The following is a 23,755-nucleotide window of genomic DNA, read 5'->3' as shown; positions in this document are numbered from 1 at the left end:
GAGGCTCTCGAAGTTGAAGTTGATGAAACATATTTGCGATCGACCACGGGAGATGACAGGCTGTCTTTTCTGGGCATTCTGTCTATTGAACATCCCCAGCATTGAAGCACTTACCACACTCGATCAGCTCCACTGGGCAGGCCATGTCGTTCACATGCCAGACACGAGACTCCCAAAGCAAGCGCTCTACTCGGAGCTCCTTCATGGCAAACGAGCCAAAGGTGGACAAAGGAAACATTACAAGGACACCCTCAAAGCCTCCCTGATAAAGTTCAACATCCCCACTGACACCTGGGAGTCCCTGGCCAAAGACCGCACTAAGTGGAGGAGGTGCATCGGGGAGGGCGCTGAGCACCTCGGGTCTTGCCGTCGAGAGCATGCAGAAACTAAGCGCAGGCAGCGGAAGGAGCGTGCGGCAAACCAGTCCCACCCTCCCCTTCCCTCAATGACTATCTGTCCCACCTGTGACAGGGACTGTGGCTCTCGTATCGGACTGTTCAGCCACCTAAGGACTCATTCTAAGAGTGGAAGCAAGTTTTCCTCGATTCCAAGGGACTGCCTATTATGATGATGTCTATCAAGAATGATGTGGCTCAAAATATCTTAGTGAACAAAGGTTTTTATTGGTTATTGTTATTAGTTTAGTGTTTCATTTAATGTTTAGTTTATTTGTCACTTAGCTATAATGTTATTTTTTATGACTTATATTGTTAATTATTTATATAATAAAAAACTTTGGAGATTACAGCTTTATTTCTGAAACCTTTGCTAATCCTGCTACAGACTTAAACTCAAAGAAAGGGCACCAAAATACAAGTTCGTACAGGGTGCCATTTTCCATAAAGCCGGCCCTGCTTTAAAGTATATATTTTGAAGTGTAAAGCCAGTCTAAACTAGTTTTTAAACCACCATTGTATTGTAGGCATACAGACATTAGCGGTATGATATACATTAAAAAAAGTAGTAAGTAGGTTAGTGATAAATTGGTCTTTACAAGTAAGCGTTTCATTACTTTTAATGGTGACTATCTAGCGAATCCATGGGGTGAACTTCCTCGGGGCTTTTCCTGCTCCACCACTGTAACTTCAGTGAAACCTTGTTTATGTGCATAAACAAGGTCCCCCAATAACATCAAATAGTAAACAAGGTACTGTGAATATTACCTTTCACATACTGCGGTCATCTTCATCATGATGTTACTTTTGTATCGGTATGTTGACTACTCAGAAAGATGTGGTCATGATCGATATACAAACCAACAAACACTTGAAGTTCAGGAGTAAAAATGTGAAATCCTGTCTGCACATGGTAAACAGTTCAGGAGTGACTACTAGCAAAGTTGAAAGAGTGTATTACTTGATATTATTGGTCCCTTTTGTAAACAACGGCAAATATTTGCTTATTAAAGAACTGCCACTATGCATTAGCCACACTTGAGTGACACGAGAAGCACTGGTAAACAATAGGACCAGTTTCAATCCTTGTGAATCCTTGTTTATTTACATACATGAATTGAAACAAAGATTATAATACTGATAACTATTTTCTGGAAACAGACTGCGTTCAGCTTTGATCATGATAGCATATTAATAGCTACAAATGTGAACAGCACAGCAAAATTGTACTTTCCAATTTATGATAAGTCTGTAGATATCATAGGAATTTTTATGATGTCTACATCAAGGTTCACAGGCCAAACATTTGTGCCATAACAAATCCATATAAAACTGTACACCCTTGTGCAGAACAAAAGTTCTCAAGTTCCATACATCCTGGGATGTTACAAGTTACATGTTGTCACTTTAATTTTAGTTGTTATTCAGCGTGCAGTGCAGAATAGTAATTTCTCAGATGCTAGAGTTCATCTCGCTTAGGAGCTGGAAAAGAAGAAATCTTAGATTAAATACTATTTTCAGTAGATACACCCATCACAACCGGCACCGTGCAACTGAGATAATGCCTGGTATTTTTTTAACTTTAAGAAATTTTCTTTCAGAGTTGCAAATTATGCACTACTTATAGCACTATCAAACTATTATTTTTAAAGTTTTCCCTTAGCAATTATATTAGAGGCCAGCTACATTGATCAAGTTGGTCAATGGTTGAAGTGATCACTATAACCTACTGATCATTATAGCAGACTGTGCAGGTCTGATGGGCACTTTACAATAGTTGTAAGAAGTGGGTGAGCACTGTTTATAGTCACAGTAACCAAGTGCCCTCTGATTAAAGGCGGCACACTCCAAAAGCTTTTCAAGTGCCCCTTGTTTTTTTTTGTTGCACCCGCTTCTTACAACTCTTTTGTGCTGAAACAAAATAAACAGTAAATCAAAGTGCCCCCGTTATTAAAGGGGGGGGAACACTCCAACACTTTTAAAGTGCCCTTTTTTTGCTTTTTTTGTGTTTTTTTTTAGGGCACCGAGGCAAATTGTACAAGTGCCCCCTGACTGGAGGACACTAAAACCCGGCAGTAAAACAAATTAAACTTTAAAACATATCAAATCAAATTAAAATTTGGTTGCCAGGGGTGATGATGCACTCCAGTCCCTCCGGTGCCCACCTCTCGCGGAAGGCCGCGAGCGTACCGGTGGACACCGCGTGCTCCATCTCCAGGGACACCCTGGCTCGGATGTAACCGCGGAAGAGAGGCAGGCAGTCGGGCTGAACGACCCCCTCAATCGCCCGCTGCCTGGACCCAGGAGCAGTCCTACGAGGAGGCCCTCGGACCTACCCGCTCCCCTCCGCACAGGGTGCCCAAAGATCAGGAGTGTGGGACTGACGTGCAGCCAGAATTTCAGGAGCAGCCCCTTTAAATAATAAAACAGGGGCTGCAACCTCGCACATTCCATAAAAACATGGAACACGGACTCTTCCAGACCGCAGAAATTGCAGGCGGCCTGGGAGCCCGTGAACCGCCTTAAAAATTTATTGCACAGGACTGCTCCGTGCACCACCCTCCAGGCCAAGTCCCCGATAAATAGTGGGAGGACTCCCGCGTAGAGTGCCCTCCATCGGGGACCCCCGCCTCCTCCGGACGGCAAGATGGTACGCCATGGCGTGTCCGGACGGCCGGCGAGGATGGCAAAGTTGAGAGTGTGCAGGAGCAGCCCGTACAGGAAACCCCTCCGCGCAGAACTGAAAGGCACGGAGGGTATTTCCCCGAGGCGGCTCAAGTTGTGAGGTTCCTCGACACACCTAACGGAGTCAGGGCCCAGCGCTGTTTTTAGTGACTCGATGGCATCGGCCGCACGCCGGACATCGGCCCAGTTTAGGCGCCGTGCCAGCGTGTCTGGTGCCATCCAGCCCGCTCCTCCGCCATCGAGCAGGTCCCTGACCCTGGTCACCTCTCCAGCCACAGCCCTCTCGTCCGACCTCGGTCGTGGAGGTACGGATTCCCGAGCAGCGGCTCCTGCAGGACAGCCGCCACTCCAGACGGGGGAGACGCTGTTCCAGACCCTGATGAGTTCCTGGTAAAAGACAGGCAGCTCCCGGAGGGCGGTCCTGACGCCCCCCAGGCTCATAAACAGGAACTGCGTGTCGTAGTTGAAGCCGTGCTGCTGGCGGAAGAAATACGTCGCCAGAGCACGCCAACTAGGAGGGGGCTCGACGTAAAGGTATCTCTGCAGGGTCTGAAGACGGAAAGTCGCGAGCTGGGCGCTGACGCACACCAACGACTGACCGCCCTCCCTAAGCGGGAGACTCAAGACCGCGGCAGAGACCCAGTGCTTCCTGTTGTTCCAGAAGAAGTCCACCAGCTTCTTCTGTATCTTGACGACAAACACAGGGGGAGGGGTCAAAGTGACCAGCCGGTACCACAGCATAGCGGCCACCAGCTGGTTTATGACTAGCGCTTGACCCCTGTAGGACAGCACTCGGAGCAGTCCTGTCCAGCGCCCGAGGCGAGCGGCGACCTTGGCCTCCAGCTCCTGCCAGTTCGCCGGCCAGGCTTCCTCGTCGGGGCTAAGGTAGACTCCCAGATAGAGGAGATGGGTCGTGCTCCAGGCAAAAGGCCTGAGCTCTTCCGGCAGGGAGTCCACCCACCACTGACCCACCAGGAGTCCGGAACATTTCTCCCAGTTGATCCTGGCGGAGGATGCGGCCGAGTAAATCTCCTGGCATTCACGCATCCTCCGCAGGTCAACGGGATCCTCTACCGCGAGGAGCACGTCATCGGCATAAGCCGAGAGGACGACCTCCATGCCCGGCCCTTGCAGAGCCAGTCCCGTCAACCTCGTCCGCAAGAGGCGCAGGAAAGGCTCCACGCAGACGGCGTATAACTGGCCGGACATGGGGCATCCCTGGCGCACCCCTCTCCCGAAGCGAAGGGGCGCCGTCAAAGACCCATTAACCTTAATCAGACACTCCGCGGCGGCGTACAAAAGTCGGATCCGGGCGACAAAATGCGTCCCGAACCCGAAAGCGCGCAGAGTTCCGAACAGATAGTCGTGATCCACCCTGTCGAACGCCTTCTCTTGGTCGAGAGATAGGAAGGCAACCGACAGACCAGCCTCCTGGGAACAATGGATGAGGTCCCGGACCAGATGGATGTTATCGTGGATTGTCCGGCCCGGGACCGTGTAGGACTGGTCGGGGTGGATCATGTGGTCCAGCACGGCACCAAGGTGAGCAGACATCGCCCTGGCGAAGATTTTGTAGTCCGTGCTGAGGAGGGAGACCGGGCGCCAGTTCTTAAGGAGGCGGAGATCTGCCCTTCTTAGGCAGCAGGACGATGACTGCCCTGCGCCAAGAGAGGGGCATCTCCCCGGTCGCCAGACTTTCCCCCAGGACCCGCGCGTAGTCGCTCCCCAGGACGTCCCAGAACGCCCTGTGGAACTCCACGGTCAGCCCGTCCAGCCCCGGGGCTTTTCCCCTCGAGAGCCGGTCGAGGGCACCGGTCAGCTCCGCCAGGCTTAGCGGAGCTTCCAGATTTTCGCCGTCCTCCGGGCTGACCTTCGGCAGGTCCTCCCACAAAACTCTACGCGCTTCCTCGCTGGACGGATCCGGAGAGAACAGAGCCCCGTAATATTCACGGGCCCTGTTGTTGCCGCCTTCGGGATCCGAGACTAAACATAGAAACATAGAAAATAGGTGCAGGAGTAGGACATTCGGCCCTTCTAGCCTGCACCGCCATTCAATGAGTTCATGGCTGAACATGCAACTTCAGTACCCCATTCCTGCTTTCTCACCATACCCCTTGATCCCCCGAGTAGTAAGGACTTCATCTAACTCCTTTTTGAATATATTTAGTGAATTGGCCTCAACAACTTTCTGTGGTAGAGAATTCCACAGGTTCACCACTCTCTGGGTGAAGAAATTCCTCCTCATCTCGATCCTAAATGGCTTCCCCCTTATCCTTAGACTGTGTCCCCTGGTTCTGGACTTCCCCAACATTGGGAACATTCTTCCTGCATCTAACCTGTCTAAACCCAACAGAATTTTAAACGTTTCTATGAGGTCCCCTCTCATTCTTCTGAACTCCAGTGAATACAAGCCCAGTTGATCCAGTCTTTCTTGATAGGTCAGTCCCGCCATCCCGGGAATCAGTCTGGTGAACCTTCGCTGCACTCCCTCAATAGCAAGAATGTCCTTCCTCAGGTTAGGAGACCAAAACTGTACACAATACTCCAGGTGTGGCCTCACCAAGGCCCTGTACAACTGTAGCAACACCTCCCTGCCCCTGTACTCAAATCCCCTCGCTATGAAGGCCAACATGCCATTTGCTTTCTTAACCGCCTGCTGTACCTGCATGCCAACCTTCAATGACTGATGTACCATGACACCCAGGTCTCTTTGCACCTGCCCTTTTCCTAATCTGTCACCATTCAGATAATAGTCTGTCTCTCTGTTTTTACCACCAAAGTGGATAACCTCACATTTATCCACATTATACTTCATCTGCCATGCATTTGCCCACTCACCTAACCTATCCAAGTCGCTCTGCAGCCTCATAGAATCCTCCTTGCAGCTCACACTGCCACCCAACTTAGTGTCATCCGCAAATTTGGAGATACTACATTTAATCCCCTCGTCTAAATCATTAATGTACAGTGTAAACAGCTGGGGCCCCAGCACAGAACCTTGCGGTACCCCACTAGTCACTGCCTGCCATTCTGAAAAGTCCCCATTTACTCCTACTCTTTGCTTCCTGTCTGACAACCAGTTCTCAATCCATGTCAGCACACTACCCCCAATCCCATGTGCTTTAACTTTGCACATTAATCTCTTGTGTGGGACCTTGTCGAAAGCCTTCTGAAAGTCCAAATATACCACATCAACTGGTTCTCCCTTGTCCACTCTACTGGAAACATCCTCAAAAAATTCCAGAAGATTTGTCAAGCATGATTTCCCTTTCACAAATCCATGCTGACTTGGACCTATCATGTCACCTCTTTCCAAATGCACTGCTATGACATCCTTAATAATTGATTCCATCATTTTACCCACTACCGATGTCAGGCTGACCGGTCTGTAATTCCCTGTTTTCTCTCTCCCTCCTTTTTTAAAAAGTGGGGTTACATTGGCTACCCTCCACTCCATAGGAACTGATCCAGAGTCAATGGAATGTTGGAAAATGACTGTCAATGCATCCACTATTTCCAAGGCCACCTCCTTAAGTACTCTGGGATGCAGTCCATCAGGCCCTGGGGATTTATCGGCCTTCAATCCCATCAATTTCCCCAACACAATTTCCCGACTAATAAGGATTTCCCTCAGTTCCTCCTCCTTACTAGACCCTCCGACCCCTTTTATATCCGGAAGGTTGTTTGTGTCCTCCTTAGTGAATACCGAACCAAAGTACTTGTTCAATTGGTCTGCCATTTCTTTGTTCCCCGTTATGACTTCCCCTGATTCTGAATGCAGGGGACCTACGTTTGTCTTTACTAACCTTTTTCTCTTTACATATCTATAGAAACTTTTGCAATCCGTCTTAATGTTCCCTGCAAGCTTCTTCTCGTACTCCATTTTCCCTGCCCTAATCAAACCCTTTGTCCTCCTCTGCTGAGTTCTAAATTTCTCCCAGTCCCCAGGTTCGCTGCTATTTCTGGCCAGTTTGTATGCCACTTCCTTGGCTTTAATGCTATCCCTGATTTCCCTTGATAGCCACGGTTGAGCCACCTTCCCTTTTTTATTTTTACGACAGACAGGAATGTACAATTGTTGTAGTTCATCCATGCGGTCTCAAAATGTCTGCCATTGCCCATCCACAGTCAACCCCTTCAGTATCATTCGCCAATCTATCCTAGCCAATTCATGCCTCATACCTTCAAAGTTACCCTTCTTTAAGTTCTGGACCATGGTCTCTGAATTAACTGTTTCATTCTCCATCCTAATGCAGAATTCCACCATATTATGGTCACTCTTCCCCAAGGGGCCTCGCACAACGACTAGAGAGCCGTCGTCGGCCAGCAGCGTCAAGAGCTGCTTACGGACACTCTGTCTTTTTTCCAGCGAGTAGAAGAAGGGGGAGCCGCGGTCCAGATCCCACAGGAACCGGATCCGCGACCTCACGAACGCGCCTCGGGACCCGACGAGCTGCAGGTCCTTCAGCGCAGCCTTCTTCGCTTCGTACACCGTCCGCAGGGCTTGGTCCTCGACGACTTGACCGAGACAGGACTCCAGGTCGAGCACCTCTTTTTCTAGGCGCCCAACCCGAGCCATCCACCTCTTGGTCGACCCCCTCGCGTACTCTTGACAGAAGACGCGGACGTGAGCCTTGCGCACGTCCCACCATAGCCTCAAGGAGGGGAAGCCCCCCTGCTTCCTTCTCCAGTCGGACCAGAAATGACAGAACGAGTCCTGGAACCGCACGTCCTCCAGCAGCTGGTTGTTAAAGTGCCAGTACGCGGACCGCGAGCTCCGCCCACACCTACAATCAGACTTTTAATACCAGCTGTGATCAATATCCCTGTTTTTTATGGTATATCCATTTAGTCTCAAACCAACTGCTGCCCAATGCTACATGCCAATTTAAACAGGTGAGGTAGGCCCAAAACAGTACTGATGGACTTTCTGAAGGAACAGTACCTGCTTTGAAGGAAGAAAAGAATGGACTTGGTAAAAGAGCAGTATTTGGTTAAAGGTATGAACAACAAAAGAAATATCACAGAACTATCAGTTTGGCCAAAATCTGAGTGCATCATGGTCTTTGCTTACTGTCCAGCTTGGGAGAGAACGCAGTCAGCAAGACTGATTGTCGCCCTCAGTTGGCCACAAGTCCAGGACATGATAAACATGCTGACTACTACAAGGCTGGAAGAACTGTTGGAACTAGAAAACATGTCCAAATGTGGTATTACGGCGTTGACAATCCTGAAGAAGATATAAAAACACAGGTTCACAATGCGACATTTGAACAAAATGGCTTTATCTCCCAGGAAAAAGGGCTTGGCTTGCTAGTAAGATTGTATGAGAAGCTATACTTCTTTCCTGGTATAAACCATCATGTCTCAATGTTAAATCAAAATCTTTGGAGGTAGAAAATAACTACAGTGGCTTGGGTGATCTTTGACCTTCCCTATCCTGACAGATTTAGCGTCAAAACTTGAGATACTAGAAATGTTAAGATCAACGTGAGAATTAATTTGGACTAACAGCCTAGTTGGTTGGGAAAGTTTGGAACACCAGTTAGAGACAGGAAGGACAACTCCCTCAAAGTTGAGGAAGGAGTAGTTAGGATAATCGTGTCCTACTGCAACTGGTTTAGGCTGACTAAGCATCTGTCGGCATTGTACAGCTGGCAGTAGGTCACGTGTGGGTGCACTAAAGACATTGGGCTAGAAATTCATTATAGCCAAGGAATGGGCCGTGTCAGTAGAAAAGTCGGACAATTAGCACTAGGCGCTAATGCTTTAGATTGCATGCAAAATTCGTGCTCACTGCTCAAAAAAATGATTGGAGTCCTAATTCAAATCTTAAAGCTCAAGTTCATTGGTGTTACACTCAAAGGGTGGACCAATATCGGGTGCAGTCTCACTGCAAGTCATGACTGCCACAGACTTACTTCACTACTTAAAGGGGAAGTTCACTGATGCCGCAACACCTCATTCTCAGCATTGCTGGCTGTGCAGATGCCTCAGCAAGCGGAGGAGGAGGAGTGAAGCAGATCCACCCCCCAGGGAGACAGCCCGCAGATTCTGTGATGAAGCATTGGTTTTCACTGTGGAGAGACGAAGAGTGGTGCTCTACCGGGCAACTGGCAGAAGGCCCTCAGCACAAGTCTTCCGCACCATCTATTGCTGATGATCCCTTTAAATAACGTTCCTGGAGCAGACATCCTGTACACCAGCTCCCCCTGTCGGTGTGTACTCCAGGTGCTAAGGTAAGTGGTGAGAATCAATTTACCAGTTTGGGCAGTCAGTGAGTATCACAATCCACCTGATGTTAACCTTCCCGGTGACACCTCTTACCACTGCCATTATGGGGGGGACGGGGGGGATTTGGCGTGTGCTGCTCTCCTTGTCTTGGTGATATTGCTCTAGCACCCCAGTAGCGCCATCTGCTGGCACTAACGGGAGGCGCCAAGAGGACGAATGTTTCCACGATTGGGTTTGCAGTTTGCAGGGTTCGAGGCCAGGCCATACAAGAGTGTTAGACTCCCAAGGCGGGAGGAGTATTTTGGAGACTTCAAGACAGCACACAGATGCTTTTGAGAAAATAAGTTCTGAGAGCTCATAAGGCTCAGGGAGCCAGAACAGGAGATAAGTTCAGGGAGATTATCGAAGTGGTGGAGTGTACCATCTACACTCTCAAGGCGGGGAGGGAGGTGGGAACATGTTTGGGATTCAAAGCGGCATGTAGGTGCGAGATTTGGCTCGGGGAGCTGAAATAAGAAAAGAAAGTTTCACTTCAAGTTCATAAAGAAAACAAAGAGAAATTGATACAGAAACAGTTAGAGCTGGAAACAAGGACAGGGTTAGAGAATGACAGAAATGTAATGAAGAGAAGGTTAAATAGTTGTATCATGACAAACCCTGAAAACCACCCAACGTATCTACATAAGGTTTAGAGGATGGGTTCCCTTGCAACTAATACTTGGAGGCTTTCAGTTCCAAATACAGAGGTGTTTCATGTAATAATGCGCAATAGAAACAGGAGTAGACCATTCAGCCCCAATCCCAGAGCCTGGGCCATTCAATCAAATCATAAGAATATAAGAAATAGGAACAGGATTAGGCCATACGGCCTCTCGAGCTTCAATAAGATCATGGTTAATCTTCAACCTCAACTCCACTTTCCTACCTGATCCCCACATCCCGTCAAGCCCTCTCAGAATCTTACATGTTTCAATGAGATCACCGCTTAATAGTCGAAGAGATTCCAGGCCCATTCTATATCTTTCCTCATCGGACAAAAATCTGAACCAACACAAACAGGCTATAAGCAACCAACACTTTTACTGAACATACAAGGTCCATTAGAATCATAGAATGATACGGCACTGAAGGAGGCCATTTGGCTCATTGTGCCTGTGCCAGCTCTCGTAAAGCTATCCAATTAGTCCCACTCCCCTGCTCTTTCCCCATAGTCCTGTAATTTTGTTCCCTTCAAGTATTGATCCAATTCCCTTTTGAATATTACAATTGAATTTGCTTCCAGCACCCTTTCAGGCAGTGCATTCCAAATCACCACAAATTGCTGTGTTTAAAAAAAAAACATATTTTTTCATGTGACCTTGTGCCATGGGGTTGGGAGGGAAACTTGGGATGACATTAAGCTTTCGCCTTATTAGTCACAGCCTTATTAGCAGAGCTGGTCTCCAGTCGTCCTGGTTAACCCTTGCCACTGGACCAAGACCTAGCTCTGTCAAGCCCGTGTGGTGGCTGGTGTGCAACGGCCACCCCACGTTAAAAAAATCCACGGACAGGCATCTTCCACCCTTGGAGTTCAGGACTGGAACATCAGGTCCTTCATTGAAACATCTGTGAACTCGTGTGGAAGCAAGTCATCGTGGTTCGAGGGACCGCCTGTGATGATGATGATGATTATGAAATAGCTATAGGAGGACAATGTTTCTGTAGAAAGGGGCCATCTGAAAACGGAGATTGAGATATGTAGGGCACAATGTGTAAGTTGTGGAGAGGCCTCAATCAGTGAACAGCCAGAGAAGAAATGTGAGAGATGTAGAGATAGTGTAAAGGAAAGGGGATTAGGAGTTACATGGCTGATACCAGCAAGGAGAGGGGCACTTGCAGCGGTTCAGGAAAGTCATCCAGGAAAAGGACTGAGGGCCTGGACTCGTTCCCCAGTACTCAATGGATGAGATTTTACAGCTAATAGTGATTGGGTGCTGAGCTCACCCAATCACATGACTTGTGCTCCCTGTGAGTATCAGGTCGCAGAATCAGCTTATATTTTGGTACTGGAATATTTTCTGGATGTACTCTCCAAAGAATAGTTAATTATTCTCGGAAACCTTTGCAATCTGTGGCCGAACAAAAGTTATTCAATACGTTGCGTTTGGGTTTCTGTCAGAATTTGGTCAATCACAACCACAAAACCTTGCACCTGGTGCACATTGAGAAAGATGCCACTCTGAAGTGACTATTCTTGTACTGTTGCTTGGGACCAGAATAAAGAAATCAGATTAAATAATCCTATTGCCAATATACCTGGCCTCTTGTAGTAAAGGTGTTTTAACAATGAGATACTGTATTTGAGAGCAAGGTACTATTTTGCTTTCTTATGACGTATTCTGCAATCCTGTAATGTTGAGACTTGAAATATTTATTTTGTATTCATCAAGGAATATATGCCAGTTTGGGTCCCCATTGTCAGCACCCCTGGGTTCATTATTAATAAAACATTCTCTATTCTATCACCATAATATGCCTCAAAATTGTATCTGCATACTTACAGCACAGCCAGTGGACTGTAAGTACAGATGTTCGTCATTCTCAGCCCCAGTGTCCCTGAATCCCTTTTCCCACACTCTGTGTGGTTTTTGATAGGTTAAGGCATCCCAATCTCATTGAAAAATATGCCTTCATAGAAATGTAAATGCTATTTCATGACGAAAACCATTCATCGTGTTTGAACCACTTTAACCAAGATTAGGAAAAGGGGAGGTGCAACGAGACCTGGGTGTCATGGTACATCAGTCATTGAAGGTTGGCATGCAGGTACAGCAGGCGGTTAAGAAAGCAAATGGCATGTTGGCCTTCATAGCGAGAGGATTTGAGTACAGGGGCAGGGAGGTGTTATTACAGTTGTACAGGGCCTTGGTGAGGCCACACCTGGAGTATTGTGTACAGTTTTGGTCCCCTAACTTGAGGAAGGACATTCTTGCTATTGAGGGAGTGCAGCGAAGGTTCACCAGACTGATTCCCGGGATGGCGGGACTGACCTATCAAGAAAGACTGGATCAACTGGGCTTGAATTCACTGGAGTTCAGAAGAATGAGAGGGGATCTCATAGAAACGTTTAAAATTCTGACGGGTTTAGACAGGTTAGATGCAGGAAGAATGTTCCCAATGTTGGGGAAGTCCAGAACCAGGGGTCACAGTCTAAGGATAAGGGATAAGCCATTTAGGACCGAGATGAGGAGAAACTTCTTCACCCAGAGAGTGGTGAACCTGTGGAATTCTCTACCACAGAAAGTTGTTGAGGCCAATTCACTAAATATATTCAAAAAAGAGTTCGATGTAGTCCTTACTACTAAGGGGATCAAGGGGAGTGGCGAGAAAGCAGGAATGGGGTACTGAAGTTGCATGTTCAGCCATGAACTCATTGAATGGCGGTGCAGGCTCGAAGGGCCGAATGGCCTACTCCTGCACCTATTTTCTATGTTTCTATGTTTCTAACTGTCTGGGCCCTGCTCTTTTTCTTATCTCAGTGACCTGGTGCGTCAAGAAAGTCACTATGATCACGATTGATTAATTAACTCCTCATCCCAATGCCAGAGGCAATCAAATCACTGGAGCAGGTAACAGTAGAGTTGGACAGTGGCAGGATAGATCTGAATACACCAGTAGGCTATGTGAATATCTGACCAATTGTCATATTGGGTTCTTCCTCAGGAGCAGCTCCTCACTGTCCCGATTTCAGTGGCACTGAATGTCAGGGTGATCGTAGCTTAACTGGCCATGCCTTCAGAGATGCCACCAACTATTTTTGTAGGTCCTAGCACACTTTTTCAATGTCCTTGGGAAACTTTTCTCCCAGGATCTAGCTCACTACAAGGATATGTGTGGCTGCCATGTAGCAGTCAGTGGCAGCAATTGACAGCTATGGCCCATCGTCTGGTTCCTGGCATGCCACAATGTTGATCTATGGGTAAGGTGCCATGGGGTAACCACCTCATACTTCCACTGCAGCAGCCAAACCGGGGGCCAAGAGCTGGGGTGCTGTCTGCTGACTCTTGGACTCTTGGTGAGTCGTGACTCTTGGCTGTAGACTCAAGCCTTCACCTTGCATTCCTTTCGCCCTCATTTCTGCCCATCATGGGGCCGGATTTTAGGCATTTGGGGCGACAATGGAGGCGGGACGGGAAAGTTAGCGGCCGGGAATAGGTTGTGCTTTAGTAAGGAAGTTTGGGCATCTGGGCCCTGCGTTAGGGGGTACAGCGCAAAGGGAGGCAGTGAAAGACAACTTTCGAGGCGCAAGGACTTGTGTGCTCCGAGAGGCCCCTTGGGGGGGGGGGGGGACCTTAAAATAAAACACACACAAACATTCCCACAACATTGCCCACACTACAACACAAATCACTAAAAATATTACAAGAACTAACACTGACCTTTCCAGCACTGTACCTTCCTCACTGTCGCCAACATGGCCGCACCTCTCATTTCCCAAGCGCTCATTGCGAAGCGCGATTCCAGGCGGGTCGGGTTCGAGTTAAAACTCGGATGGTGTCTCAACGAGAGTCGTTGCACACCCGGCACAGCTCTCCCCACTGAGCATCGCCGCCCCATTTCACGCCACTCCGGGGCAAAACCCGGAGCGCAAAGGACCGGAAAATCCAGCCCTTCGTCACTTGCGCCTTCAACCTCGACAAATGCTATTAATATGTTGAGATGCTGTCTGAGATGCTCTACAATCTTTCATCATTTCTGATAGCTTATTGTGACAAATGAGAATAAATATTTACTTATCGAAGTGAACAAGAATCCTGAGGATTATCATCTTACCTGGAGACTGTGAATTTGTGTTTGAGTGGTTATTCTTTTTCTGTTCCTGCACTCTTTTTAACAACGCCTTTATTTCATTATCATAATCGTTCCACTCTGGTACAATTCGTACAGCAGCTTCCAGCTTGGGTTCTTTGGTCTTGGGGTTGTTGCACTAAATTTTTTTTTAAAAAGCCACATTTTAAAAAAAGCAGTATTAGCCATTTTTCTCCTTAAGGTGCTGGTTACCATGCTGTGAAAAATCTACAACAAGCTATCAATAGAAAATAAAAATAACTTGAATTGCTCCAAATGTAAATGAAGACAGCACAACTCGTTCCTAAGAAAGAAAAAGGACTTGCATTTATATAGCGCCTTTCACGACGACTGGATCGCCCAAAGCGCTTTACAGCCAATGAAGTATTTTTGAAGTGTAGTCACTGTTGCAATGTAGCAAACCCAGCAGCCAATTTGTGCACAGCAAGCTCCCACAAACATCAATGTGATAACATCTGGTCATTATGTTGATTGAGGGATAAATATTGGACAGGACTCCGGGGATAACTCCCCTGCTCTTCTTCAGACGTAGACGTATACAGTCCAAACGCATCATCTTCTTCTACCTGGGGCTGGGATGCCCATCGAGCCAAACCGCAATGCTCCTCGCTGGATAGCAAATCATCCACCATCTCCTCAGCCACACGGTGAGTCGTGTTTCTTTTACACATACGCTGAAGGTGGCCTTTCGTGTGGCAGGTATTGCACGTGTACTCCGCAAACCTGTACCGGTGAGCCCCATGGCTTCCTCCACAGCACCAGCATGGTGCTGCTTGATTAGCCCCGCTCGGCGGACTCTGAGTTCCAGGACCCCGAGGTCCGTGCTCCCTGCCCTGGGCAGAGCCACATTCTGCAGTCTTGTCCGAGGTGGGCGCTATCCTGTGGACAGTGCCTGCCGGGTTCGAGACCGTGTGGATCATCTGCTTGGTGTTGCAAGTCGAGGTCATAAATGCCCGGCTGATGTTGATGGTTTGCTGCAGGCTGACTGTAGGTTCAGTAGATAGCAGCTTGTGAAGGAGACCCTCATGGCCAATCCCCATAACAAAGACGTCTCGCAACGCCTCGTTAAGGTGTGTGCCAAACTCACACGGCGCCGCGAGTCTCCTGAGGTCCGCAGCATATTTTGAGACATCCTGGCCCTCAGGTCTGCAGTGGTGGTAGAATTTGTGCCGGGCCGTGAGGATGCTCTCCTTCGGTTTCAGTTGGTTACGAATGAGTTCAATCAGCTGCTCATATGACTTGTCCTTGGCGCTCGCGGGTGCAGCAAATCCCTGAGACAGTAAACCTCATCACCACAACTGGACAGCAATATCGCCTTACGCTTCTCTATCAGTGCATTCGTGTTCCCTGTCAGGTCGTTTGCTATAAAATAGTACTCGAGCCTTTCTGTAAAGGCCTCCCAGTCATTACCCTCTGTGAAATCCTTTAGCGTGCCCAAAGTAGCCATGGTTGCGTGAAGAGCTCGTCCGTGTCCTTGTCGCCAATTTGTGACGTATGTAGCACTCAAATCACTGACTCCACACAGTCTGGTGTTGTAGTAACTGCTGTGACCTTGGTCCTTTATTGTGTAACTCGAGTGCCCCTCAGGTGTGGTGGGCAGCCTTTTATACTCTGTCTCGCAGGTACTTTCGGGTCTCCCACCACAGTGCTCCTTGTGGCGCACCATTGTAACTATACATTTAATATACATGGGCAATACATAACACCGACATTGCGGCACTCCCTCAGCACTGCCCTGGTGTGTCAGCCTAGAATTTTTGTGCACAAGTCTCAAATATCAAGGTGATATAATTCACCTTCATCTGGCTATCCCAATAAATTTGAATTCATCAAAATCTTTATTCCACAAACTTAAGGCCCATTACACATTATATATAATAAATGGTAGCTGATTCACAATGTCCCAGTTCAAAATGCATTGAAAATCTCGTTTGTTAGCGGTTTTAATAGCATTTTTACTATTTTGTCTGCAGGTGGCACTGTGATAGGGGTTCTCACTGTTAAAGTTTTAGGGGGAACAATTTGGGCCGTTTGCTCCCCGTCAGTGCCCCCAGCGAAGTTCCGCAGGAGTTTAGCAGCGATGCTAACCAGTAGTGCTTCAAGCCACTGTGGCGGCGATAACGTCATCACTGTGCGCAGCGACCCGCTTTCGGCCCGTGATACTGCTGCTGTACGCCTCTCACGGGGCGAAAATTAAAGGGCAGGTGCGGCAGTGAAACAATTTAAATGGCCAAATGACCGGTCGCAGCCTTCGTATTGGTGGATCGTGGGGTCCGTGCCGCGATATGGCAGCCTGACACTCTGCCTGTGTGCCGGACTGCTGCAATGGCACCCCACTCCTGGTGGCTCAGCAATGGTCCTGTTTCCCGCCTGCAGAGACGGCAGCTTGGCCCTCCCCTTTAACGAAAGGGGAAGACCGGTCTGTGCACCAGTGCTACGCTTCCCGGTGAGCCCAATATAGGTTGCGGGGCAGGACAGACGGCCTGGCACAGGAACTCCCGTCTTGCGGCTGATACCGAATTGTCGGCCCTTTGTCAACATTACTGTTCACTTTGGCAGCACCCTAGCTGCGACTACAATAACGACTATTTCACAAGGCTTTTGCAATGGAAATGGGTCGGATAAGGAAGTTAAAATTCCAGTGGTGAACATACTGCCTGACCTTCCCATCTGCCGACATGTTCCTATCAGTGTGTTCCTGGGGCCCACGATGCCTGGCTGAATCAGGGCCAGGCCTCATGAATTGAGCAAATTGGGATTCAATGACATACATAGCTGGTATTGAGCGAGCGCCCACACCACTCAGGAGAAGCCCAAAGAGGTGAGTGTTAAAATTATTTTTGTGGGACCAGGGCAGGCGTGTGATTAATGTAAGCTGCACCCGTCCCAGACTCTCCAATCCATGATGGTAACCACCCCTCCCCCACCCGAGCGTGGATTTTCCTGGCTGGGTCAGTGAGCTGCAGTATCCAACCGGCGACATGGACCAGAAGGAATCGGGCGGGGGCAGCCAGCCAGCCCGATATTTAAAATCCACCATTATGCGCCTGCATTCAGTTCCACACCTGACCACTGGGTGGCTCTGCAACAATGTGCCTGTAGTATCAGCAATTTTTTTCTTCCTTTGCATTGGTAAGTATTAAAAGGATTGTAACTTAGTTATCGCAATATTACAAAAACATTCACAATCATTCTGGCCCATCTGTAAACTGCAGTGATTTGCATTCCTCATTCCAGATAAGTCCCCTGCACAGCACAGAAGGAGGCCATTCGGCCCATCGTGTCCGTGCCGGCCGACCAGGAACTACCCAGCCTAATCCCACTTTCCAGCTCTGGATCTGTAACCCTGCAAGTTACAGCACTTCAAGTGCACATCCAAGTACCTTTTAAATGTGGTGAGGGTTTCTGCCTCTACCACCCTTTCAGGCAGCAAGTTCCAGACCCCCACAACCCTCTGGGTGAAGAAATTTCCCCTCATATCCCCTCTAAACCCTCCCCCCAATTACTTTAATTCTATGCCCCTGGTTGTTGACCCCTCTGCCGAGGGAAACAGGTCCTTCCTATCCACTCTATCCAGGCCCCTCATAATTTTATACACCTCAATCAGGTCTGCCCTCAGCCTCCTCTGTCCCAGAGAAAACAGACCAAACATCTCCAATCTTTCCTCATAACCAAAATTCTCCAGTCCAGGCAACATTCTTGTAATTCTCCTCTGTACCCTCTCCAGTGCAATCATATCTTTCCTGTAATGTGGTGACCAGAACTGCACGCAGTACTCCAGCTGTGGCCTAACCAGTGTTTTATACAGTTCAAGCATAACCTCCCTGCTCTTGTATTCTACGCCTCGGTTAATAAAGACAAGCATTCCGTATGCCTTCTTAACCACCTTATCTACCTGGCCTGCTACCTTCAGGGATCTGTGGACATGCACTCCAAGGTCCCTTTGTTCCTCTACACTTCTCAGTGTCCTACCATTTAATGTGTATTCCCTTGCCTTGTTAGACCTCCCCAGATGTATTACCTCACACTTCTGTAGAAACTCTCACTATCTGTTTTTATATTTCGTGCTAGTTTACTCTCATAATCTATCTTCCCTCTATTATTTTTTTTAGTCGTTCTTTGCTGGTTTTTAAGTTTCCCAATCCTCTGGCCTCCCACTAGTCTTGGCCACATTGTATGCCTCTGTTTTCAAATTGATACCCTCCCTTATTTCCTTAGTTAGCCGCGGATGGTTATCCCTTCTCTCTCAGTCTTTCCTTCTCATTGGGATATATTTATGTTGTGAGTTATGAAATATCTCCTTAAATGTAAAAGAGTGGCTAAAGTAAATATTGGTCCCCTGGAGGATGAGACTGGGCAATTAATAATGGAGAACAGGGAAAGGGCAGACGTTTGTATCGGTCTTCACGGTAGAAGACACTAAAACCATCCCAATAATGGATAATCAAGGGGCTATAGGGAGGGAGAAACTTAATACAATCACTATCACTAATGAAGCAGCACTCAGTAAAATAATGGAACTAAAGGCACACAAGTCTCCTGGATCTAATGCCTCCTCGGGTCTTAAAAGAAGTGGCTGCAGAGATAGTGGATGCATTGGTTGTAATCTACCAAAATTCCTTGGATTCTGGGGACTCCCAGCGGATTGGGAAACCGCAAATGTAACGCCATAAAAGGAGCGTTGAGCGGCCTCGGGAGCAGTGTGGAGGCATACTACCTCGGGAGCAGTGTGGAGACATACTACCTCGGGAGCACTGTGGAGACATACTACCTCGGGAGCAGTGTGGAGACATACTACCTCGGGAGCAGTGTGGAGACATACTACCTCGGGAGCAGTGTGGAGACATACTACCTCGGGAGCAGTGTGGAGACATACTACCTCGGGAGCAGTGTGGAGACATACTACCTCGGGAGCAGTGTGGAGACATACTACCTCGGGAGCAGTGTGGAGACACACTACCTCGGGAGCAGTGTGGAGACAAACTACCTCGGGAGCAGTGTGGAGACACACTACCTCGGGAGCAGTGTGGAGACATACCACCTCGGGAGCAGTGTGGAGACATACTACCTCGGGAGCAGTGTGGAGACATACTACCTCGGGAACAGTGTGGAGACATACTACCTCGGGAGCAGTGTGGAGACACACTACCTCGGGAGCAGTGTGGAGACACACTGCCTCGGGAGCAGTGTGGAGACATACTACCTCGGGAGCAGTGTGGAGACATACTACCTCGGGAGCATTGTGGAGACATACTACCTCGGGAGCAGTGTGGAGACACACTACCTCGGGAGCAGTGTGGAGACATACTACCTCGGGAGCACTGTGGAGACACACTACCTCGGGAGCAGTGTGGAGACACACTACCTCGGGAGCAGTGTGGAGACATACTACCTCGGGAGCAGTGTGGAGACACACTACCTCGGGAGCAGTGTGGAGACACACTACCTCGGGAGCAGTGTGGAGACACACTACCTCGGGAGCAGTGTGGAGACATACTACCTCGGGAGCAGTGTGGAGACACACTACCTCGGGAGCAGTGTGGAGACACACTACCTCGGGAGCAGTGTGCAGGCACACTACCTCGGGAGCAGTGTGGAGGCACACTACCTCGGGAGCAGTGTGGAGACACACTACCTCGGGAGCAGTGTGGAGACACACTACCTCGGGAGCAGTGTGGAGACACACTACCTCGGGAGCAGTGTGGAGACACTCTACCTCGGGAGCAGTGTGGAGACATACTACCTCGGGAGCAGTGTGGAGACATACTACCTCGGGAGCAGTGTGGAGACAAACTACCTCGGGAGCAGTGTGGAGACACACTACCTCGGGAGCAGTGTGGAGACATACCACCTCGGGAGCAGTGTGGAGACATACTACCTCGGGAGCAGTGTGGAGACATACTACCTCGGGAGCAGTGTGGAGACATACTACCTCGGGAGCAGTGTGGAGACACACTACCTCGGGAGCAGTGTGGAGACATACTACCTCGGGAGCAGTGTGGAGACACACTACCTCGGGAGCAGTGTGGAGACACACTACCTCGGGAGCAGTGTGGAGACATACTACCTCGGGAGCAGTGTGGAGACACACTACCTCGGGAGCAGTGTGGAGACACACTGCCTCGGGAGCAGTGTGGAGACATACTACCTCGGGAGCAGTGTGGAGACATACTACCTCGGGAGCATTGTGGAGACATACTACCTCGGGAGCAGTGTGGAGACACACTACCTCGGGAGCAGTGTGGAGACATACTACCTCGGGAGCACTGTGGAGACACACTACCTCGGGAGCAGTGTGGAGACACACTACCTCGGGAGCAGTGTGGAGACATACTACCTCGGGAGCAGTGTGGAGACACACTACCTCGGGAGCAGTGTGGAGACACACTACCTCGGGAGCAGTGTGGAGACACACTACCTCGGGAGCAGTGTGGAGACATACTACCTCGGGAGCAGTGTGGAGACACACTACCTCGGGAGCAGTGTGGAGACATACTACCTCGGGAGCAGTGTGGAGACACACTACCTCGGGAGCACTGTGGAGACATACTACCTCGGGAGCAGTGTGTAGACATACTACCTCGGGAGCAGTGTGGAGACATACTACCTCGGGAGCAGTGTGGAGGCACACTACCTCGGGAGCAGTGTGGAGGCACACTACCTCGGGAGCAGTGTGGAGACACACTACCTCGGGAGCAGTGTGGAGACATACTACCTCGGGAGCAGTGTGGAGACACACTACCTCGGGAGCAGTGTGGAGACATACTACCTCGGGAGCAGTGTGGAGACATACTACCTCGGGAGCAGTGTGGAGACATACTACCTCGGGAGCAGAGTGGAGACACACTACCTCGGGAGCAGTGTGGAGACACACTACCTCGGGAGCACTGTGGAGACACACTACCTCGGGAGCAGTGTGGAGACATACTACCTCGGGAGCAGTGTGGAGGCATACTACCTCGGGAGCAGTGTGGAGACACACTACCTCGGGAGCAGTGTGGAGACATACTACCTCGGGAGCAGTGTGGAGACATACTACCTCGGGAGCAGTGTGGAGACACACTACCTCGGGAGCAGTGTGGAGACATACTACCTCGGGAGCAGTGTGGAGACACACTACCTCGGGAGCAGTGTGGAGACACACTACCTCGGGAGCAGTGTGGAGACACACTACCTCGGGAGCAGTGTGGAGACATACTACCTCGGGAGCAGTGTGGAGACACACTACCTCGGGAGCAGTGTGGAGACATACTACCTCGGGAGCAGTGTGGAGACACACTACCTCGGGAGCAGTGTGGAGACATACTACCTCGGGAGCAGTGTGGAGACATACTACCTCGGGAGCAGTGTGGAGACATACTACCTCGGGAGCAGTGTGGAGACACACTACCTCGGGAGCAGTGTGGAGACATACTACCTCGGGAGCAGTGTGGAGACACACTACCTCGGGAGCAGTGTGGAGACATACTACCTCGGGAGCAGTGTGGAGACACACTACCTCGGGAGCAGTGTGGAGACATACTACCTCGGGAGCAGTGTGGAGACATACTACCTCGGGAGCAGTGTGGAGACACACTACCTCGGGAGCAGTGTGGAGGCACACTACCTCGGGAGCAGTGTGGAGACACACTACCTCGGGAGCAGTGTGGAGACACACTACCTCGGGAGCAGTGTGGAGACATACTACCTCGGGAGCAGTGTGGAGACATACTACCTCGGGAGCAGTGTGAAGACACACTACCTCGGGAGCAGTGTGGAGACATACTACCTCGGGAGCAGTGTGGAGACATACTACCTCGGGAGCAGTGTGGAGACACACTACCTCGGGAGCAGTGTGGAGACACACTACCTCGGGAGCAGTGTGGAGACATACTACCTCGGGAGCAGTGTGGAGACATACTACCTCGGGAGCAGTGTGGAGACACACTACCTCGGGAGCAGTGTGGAGACATACTACCTCGGGAGCAGTGTGGAGACACACTACCTCGGGAGCAGTGTGGAGACATACTACCTCGGGAGCAGTGTGGAGACATACTACCTCGGGAGCAGTGTGGAGACACACTACCTCGGGAGCAGTGTGGAGACATACTACCTCGGGAGCAGTGTGGAGACACACTACCTCGGGAGCAGTGTGGAGACATACTACCTCGGGAGCAGTGTGGAGGCATACTACCTCGGGAGCAGTGTGGAGACACACTACCTCGGGAGCAGTGTGGAGACACACTACCTCGGGAGCAGTGTGGAGACATACTACCTCGGGAGCAGTGTGGAGACACACTACCTCGGGAGCAGTGTGGAGACATACTACCTCGGGAGCAGTGTGGAGACACACTACCTCGGGAGCAGTGTGGAGACATACTACCTCGGGAGCAGTGTGGAGACATACTACCTCGGGAGCAGTGTGGAGACACACTACCTCGGGAGCAGTGTGGAGACATACTACCTCGGGAGCAGTGTGGAGACACACTACCTCGGGAGCAGTGTGGAGACATACTACCTCGGGAGCAGTGTGGAGGCATACTACCTCGGGAGCAGTGTGGAGACACACTACCTCGGGAGCAGTGTGGAGACACACTACCTCGGGAGCAGTGTGGAGACATACTACCTCGGGAGCAGTGTGGAGACACACTACCTCGGGAGCAGTGTGGAGACACACTACCTCGGGAGCAGTGTGGAGACACACTACCTCGGGAGCACTGTGGAGACATACTACCTCGGGAGCAGTGTGGAGGCACACTACCTCGGGAGCAGTGTGGAGGCACACTACCTCGGGAGCAGTGTGGAGGCACACTACCTCGGGAGCAGTGTGGAGACACACTACCTCGGGAGCAGTGTGGAGACATACTACCTCGGGAGCAGTGTGGAGACACACTACCTCGGGAGCAGTGTGGAGACATACTACCTCGGGAGCAGTGTGGAGACATACTACCTCGGGAGCAGTGTGGAGACATACTACCTCGGGAGCAGAGTGGAGACACACTACCTCGGGAGCAGTGTGGAGACACACTACCTCGGGAGCACTGTGGAGACACACTACCTCGGGAGCAGTGTGGAGACATACTACCTCGGGAGCAGTGTGGAGGCATGCTACCTCGGGAGCAGTGTGGAGACACACTACCTCGGGAGCAGTGTGGAGACATACTACCTCGGGAGCAGTGTGGAGACATACTACCTCGGGAGCAGTGTGGAGACACACTACCTCGGGAGCAGTGTGGAGACACACTACCTCGGGAGCAGTGTGGAGACATACTACCTCGGGAGCAGTGTGGAGACATACTACCTCGGGAGCAGTGTGGAGACACACTACCTCGGGAGCAGTGTGGAGACATACTACCTCGGGAGCAGTGTGGAGACATACTACCTCGGGAGCAGTGTGGAGACACACTACCTCGGGAGCAGTGTGGAGACACACTACCTCGGGAGCATTGTGGAGACATACTACCTCGGGAGCAGTGTGGAGGCATACTACCTCGGGAGCAGTGTGGAGACACACTACCTCGGGAGCAGTGTGGAGACATACTACCTCGGGAGCAGTGTGGAGACATACTACCTCGGGAGCAGTGTGGAGACACACTACCTCGGGAGCAGTGTGG

General features: G+C 50.0%; 1 protein-coding gene across 1 annotated transcript in view; it reads right to left on the bottom strand.

The window, feature by feature from the left end:
- Positions 1-554: 554 nt before the first annotated feature.
- LOC139275340 (UDP-glucose:glycoprotein glucosyltransferase 1-like) overlaps positions 555-23,755 on the bottom strand; it is a 135,439-nt gene continuing 112,238 nt past the window's right edge. Inside the window, exons 21-22 of the mRNA XM_070892651.1 lie at positions 14,127-14,280; positions 555-1,877 (exon numbers count right to left, since the gene is read on the bottom strand). Coding sequence (XP_070748752.1) covers positions 1,855-1,877; positions 14,127-14,280 — 177 coding nt within the window. The 3' untranslated portion in view covers positions 555-1,854. The remainder of the gene's footprint in view (positions 1,878-14,126; positions 14,281-23,755) is intronic.

The sequence above is a fragment of the Pristiophorus japonicus genome, chromosome 10 (genome assembly GCF_044704955.1).
Source record: "Pristiophorus japonicus isolate sPriJap1 chromosome 10, sPriJap1.hap1, whole genome shotgun sequence".
Classification (NCBI taxonomy): Eukaryota; Metazoa; Chordata; class Chondrichthyes; family Pristiophoridae; genus Pristiophorus; species Pristiophorus japonicus.
The sequence above is the reverse complement of the archived record's forward strand: the minus strand, read 5'-3'. Positions and strand labels throughout refer to the sequence as shown.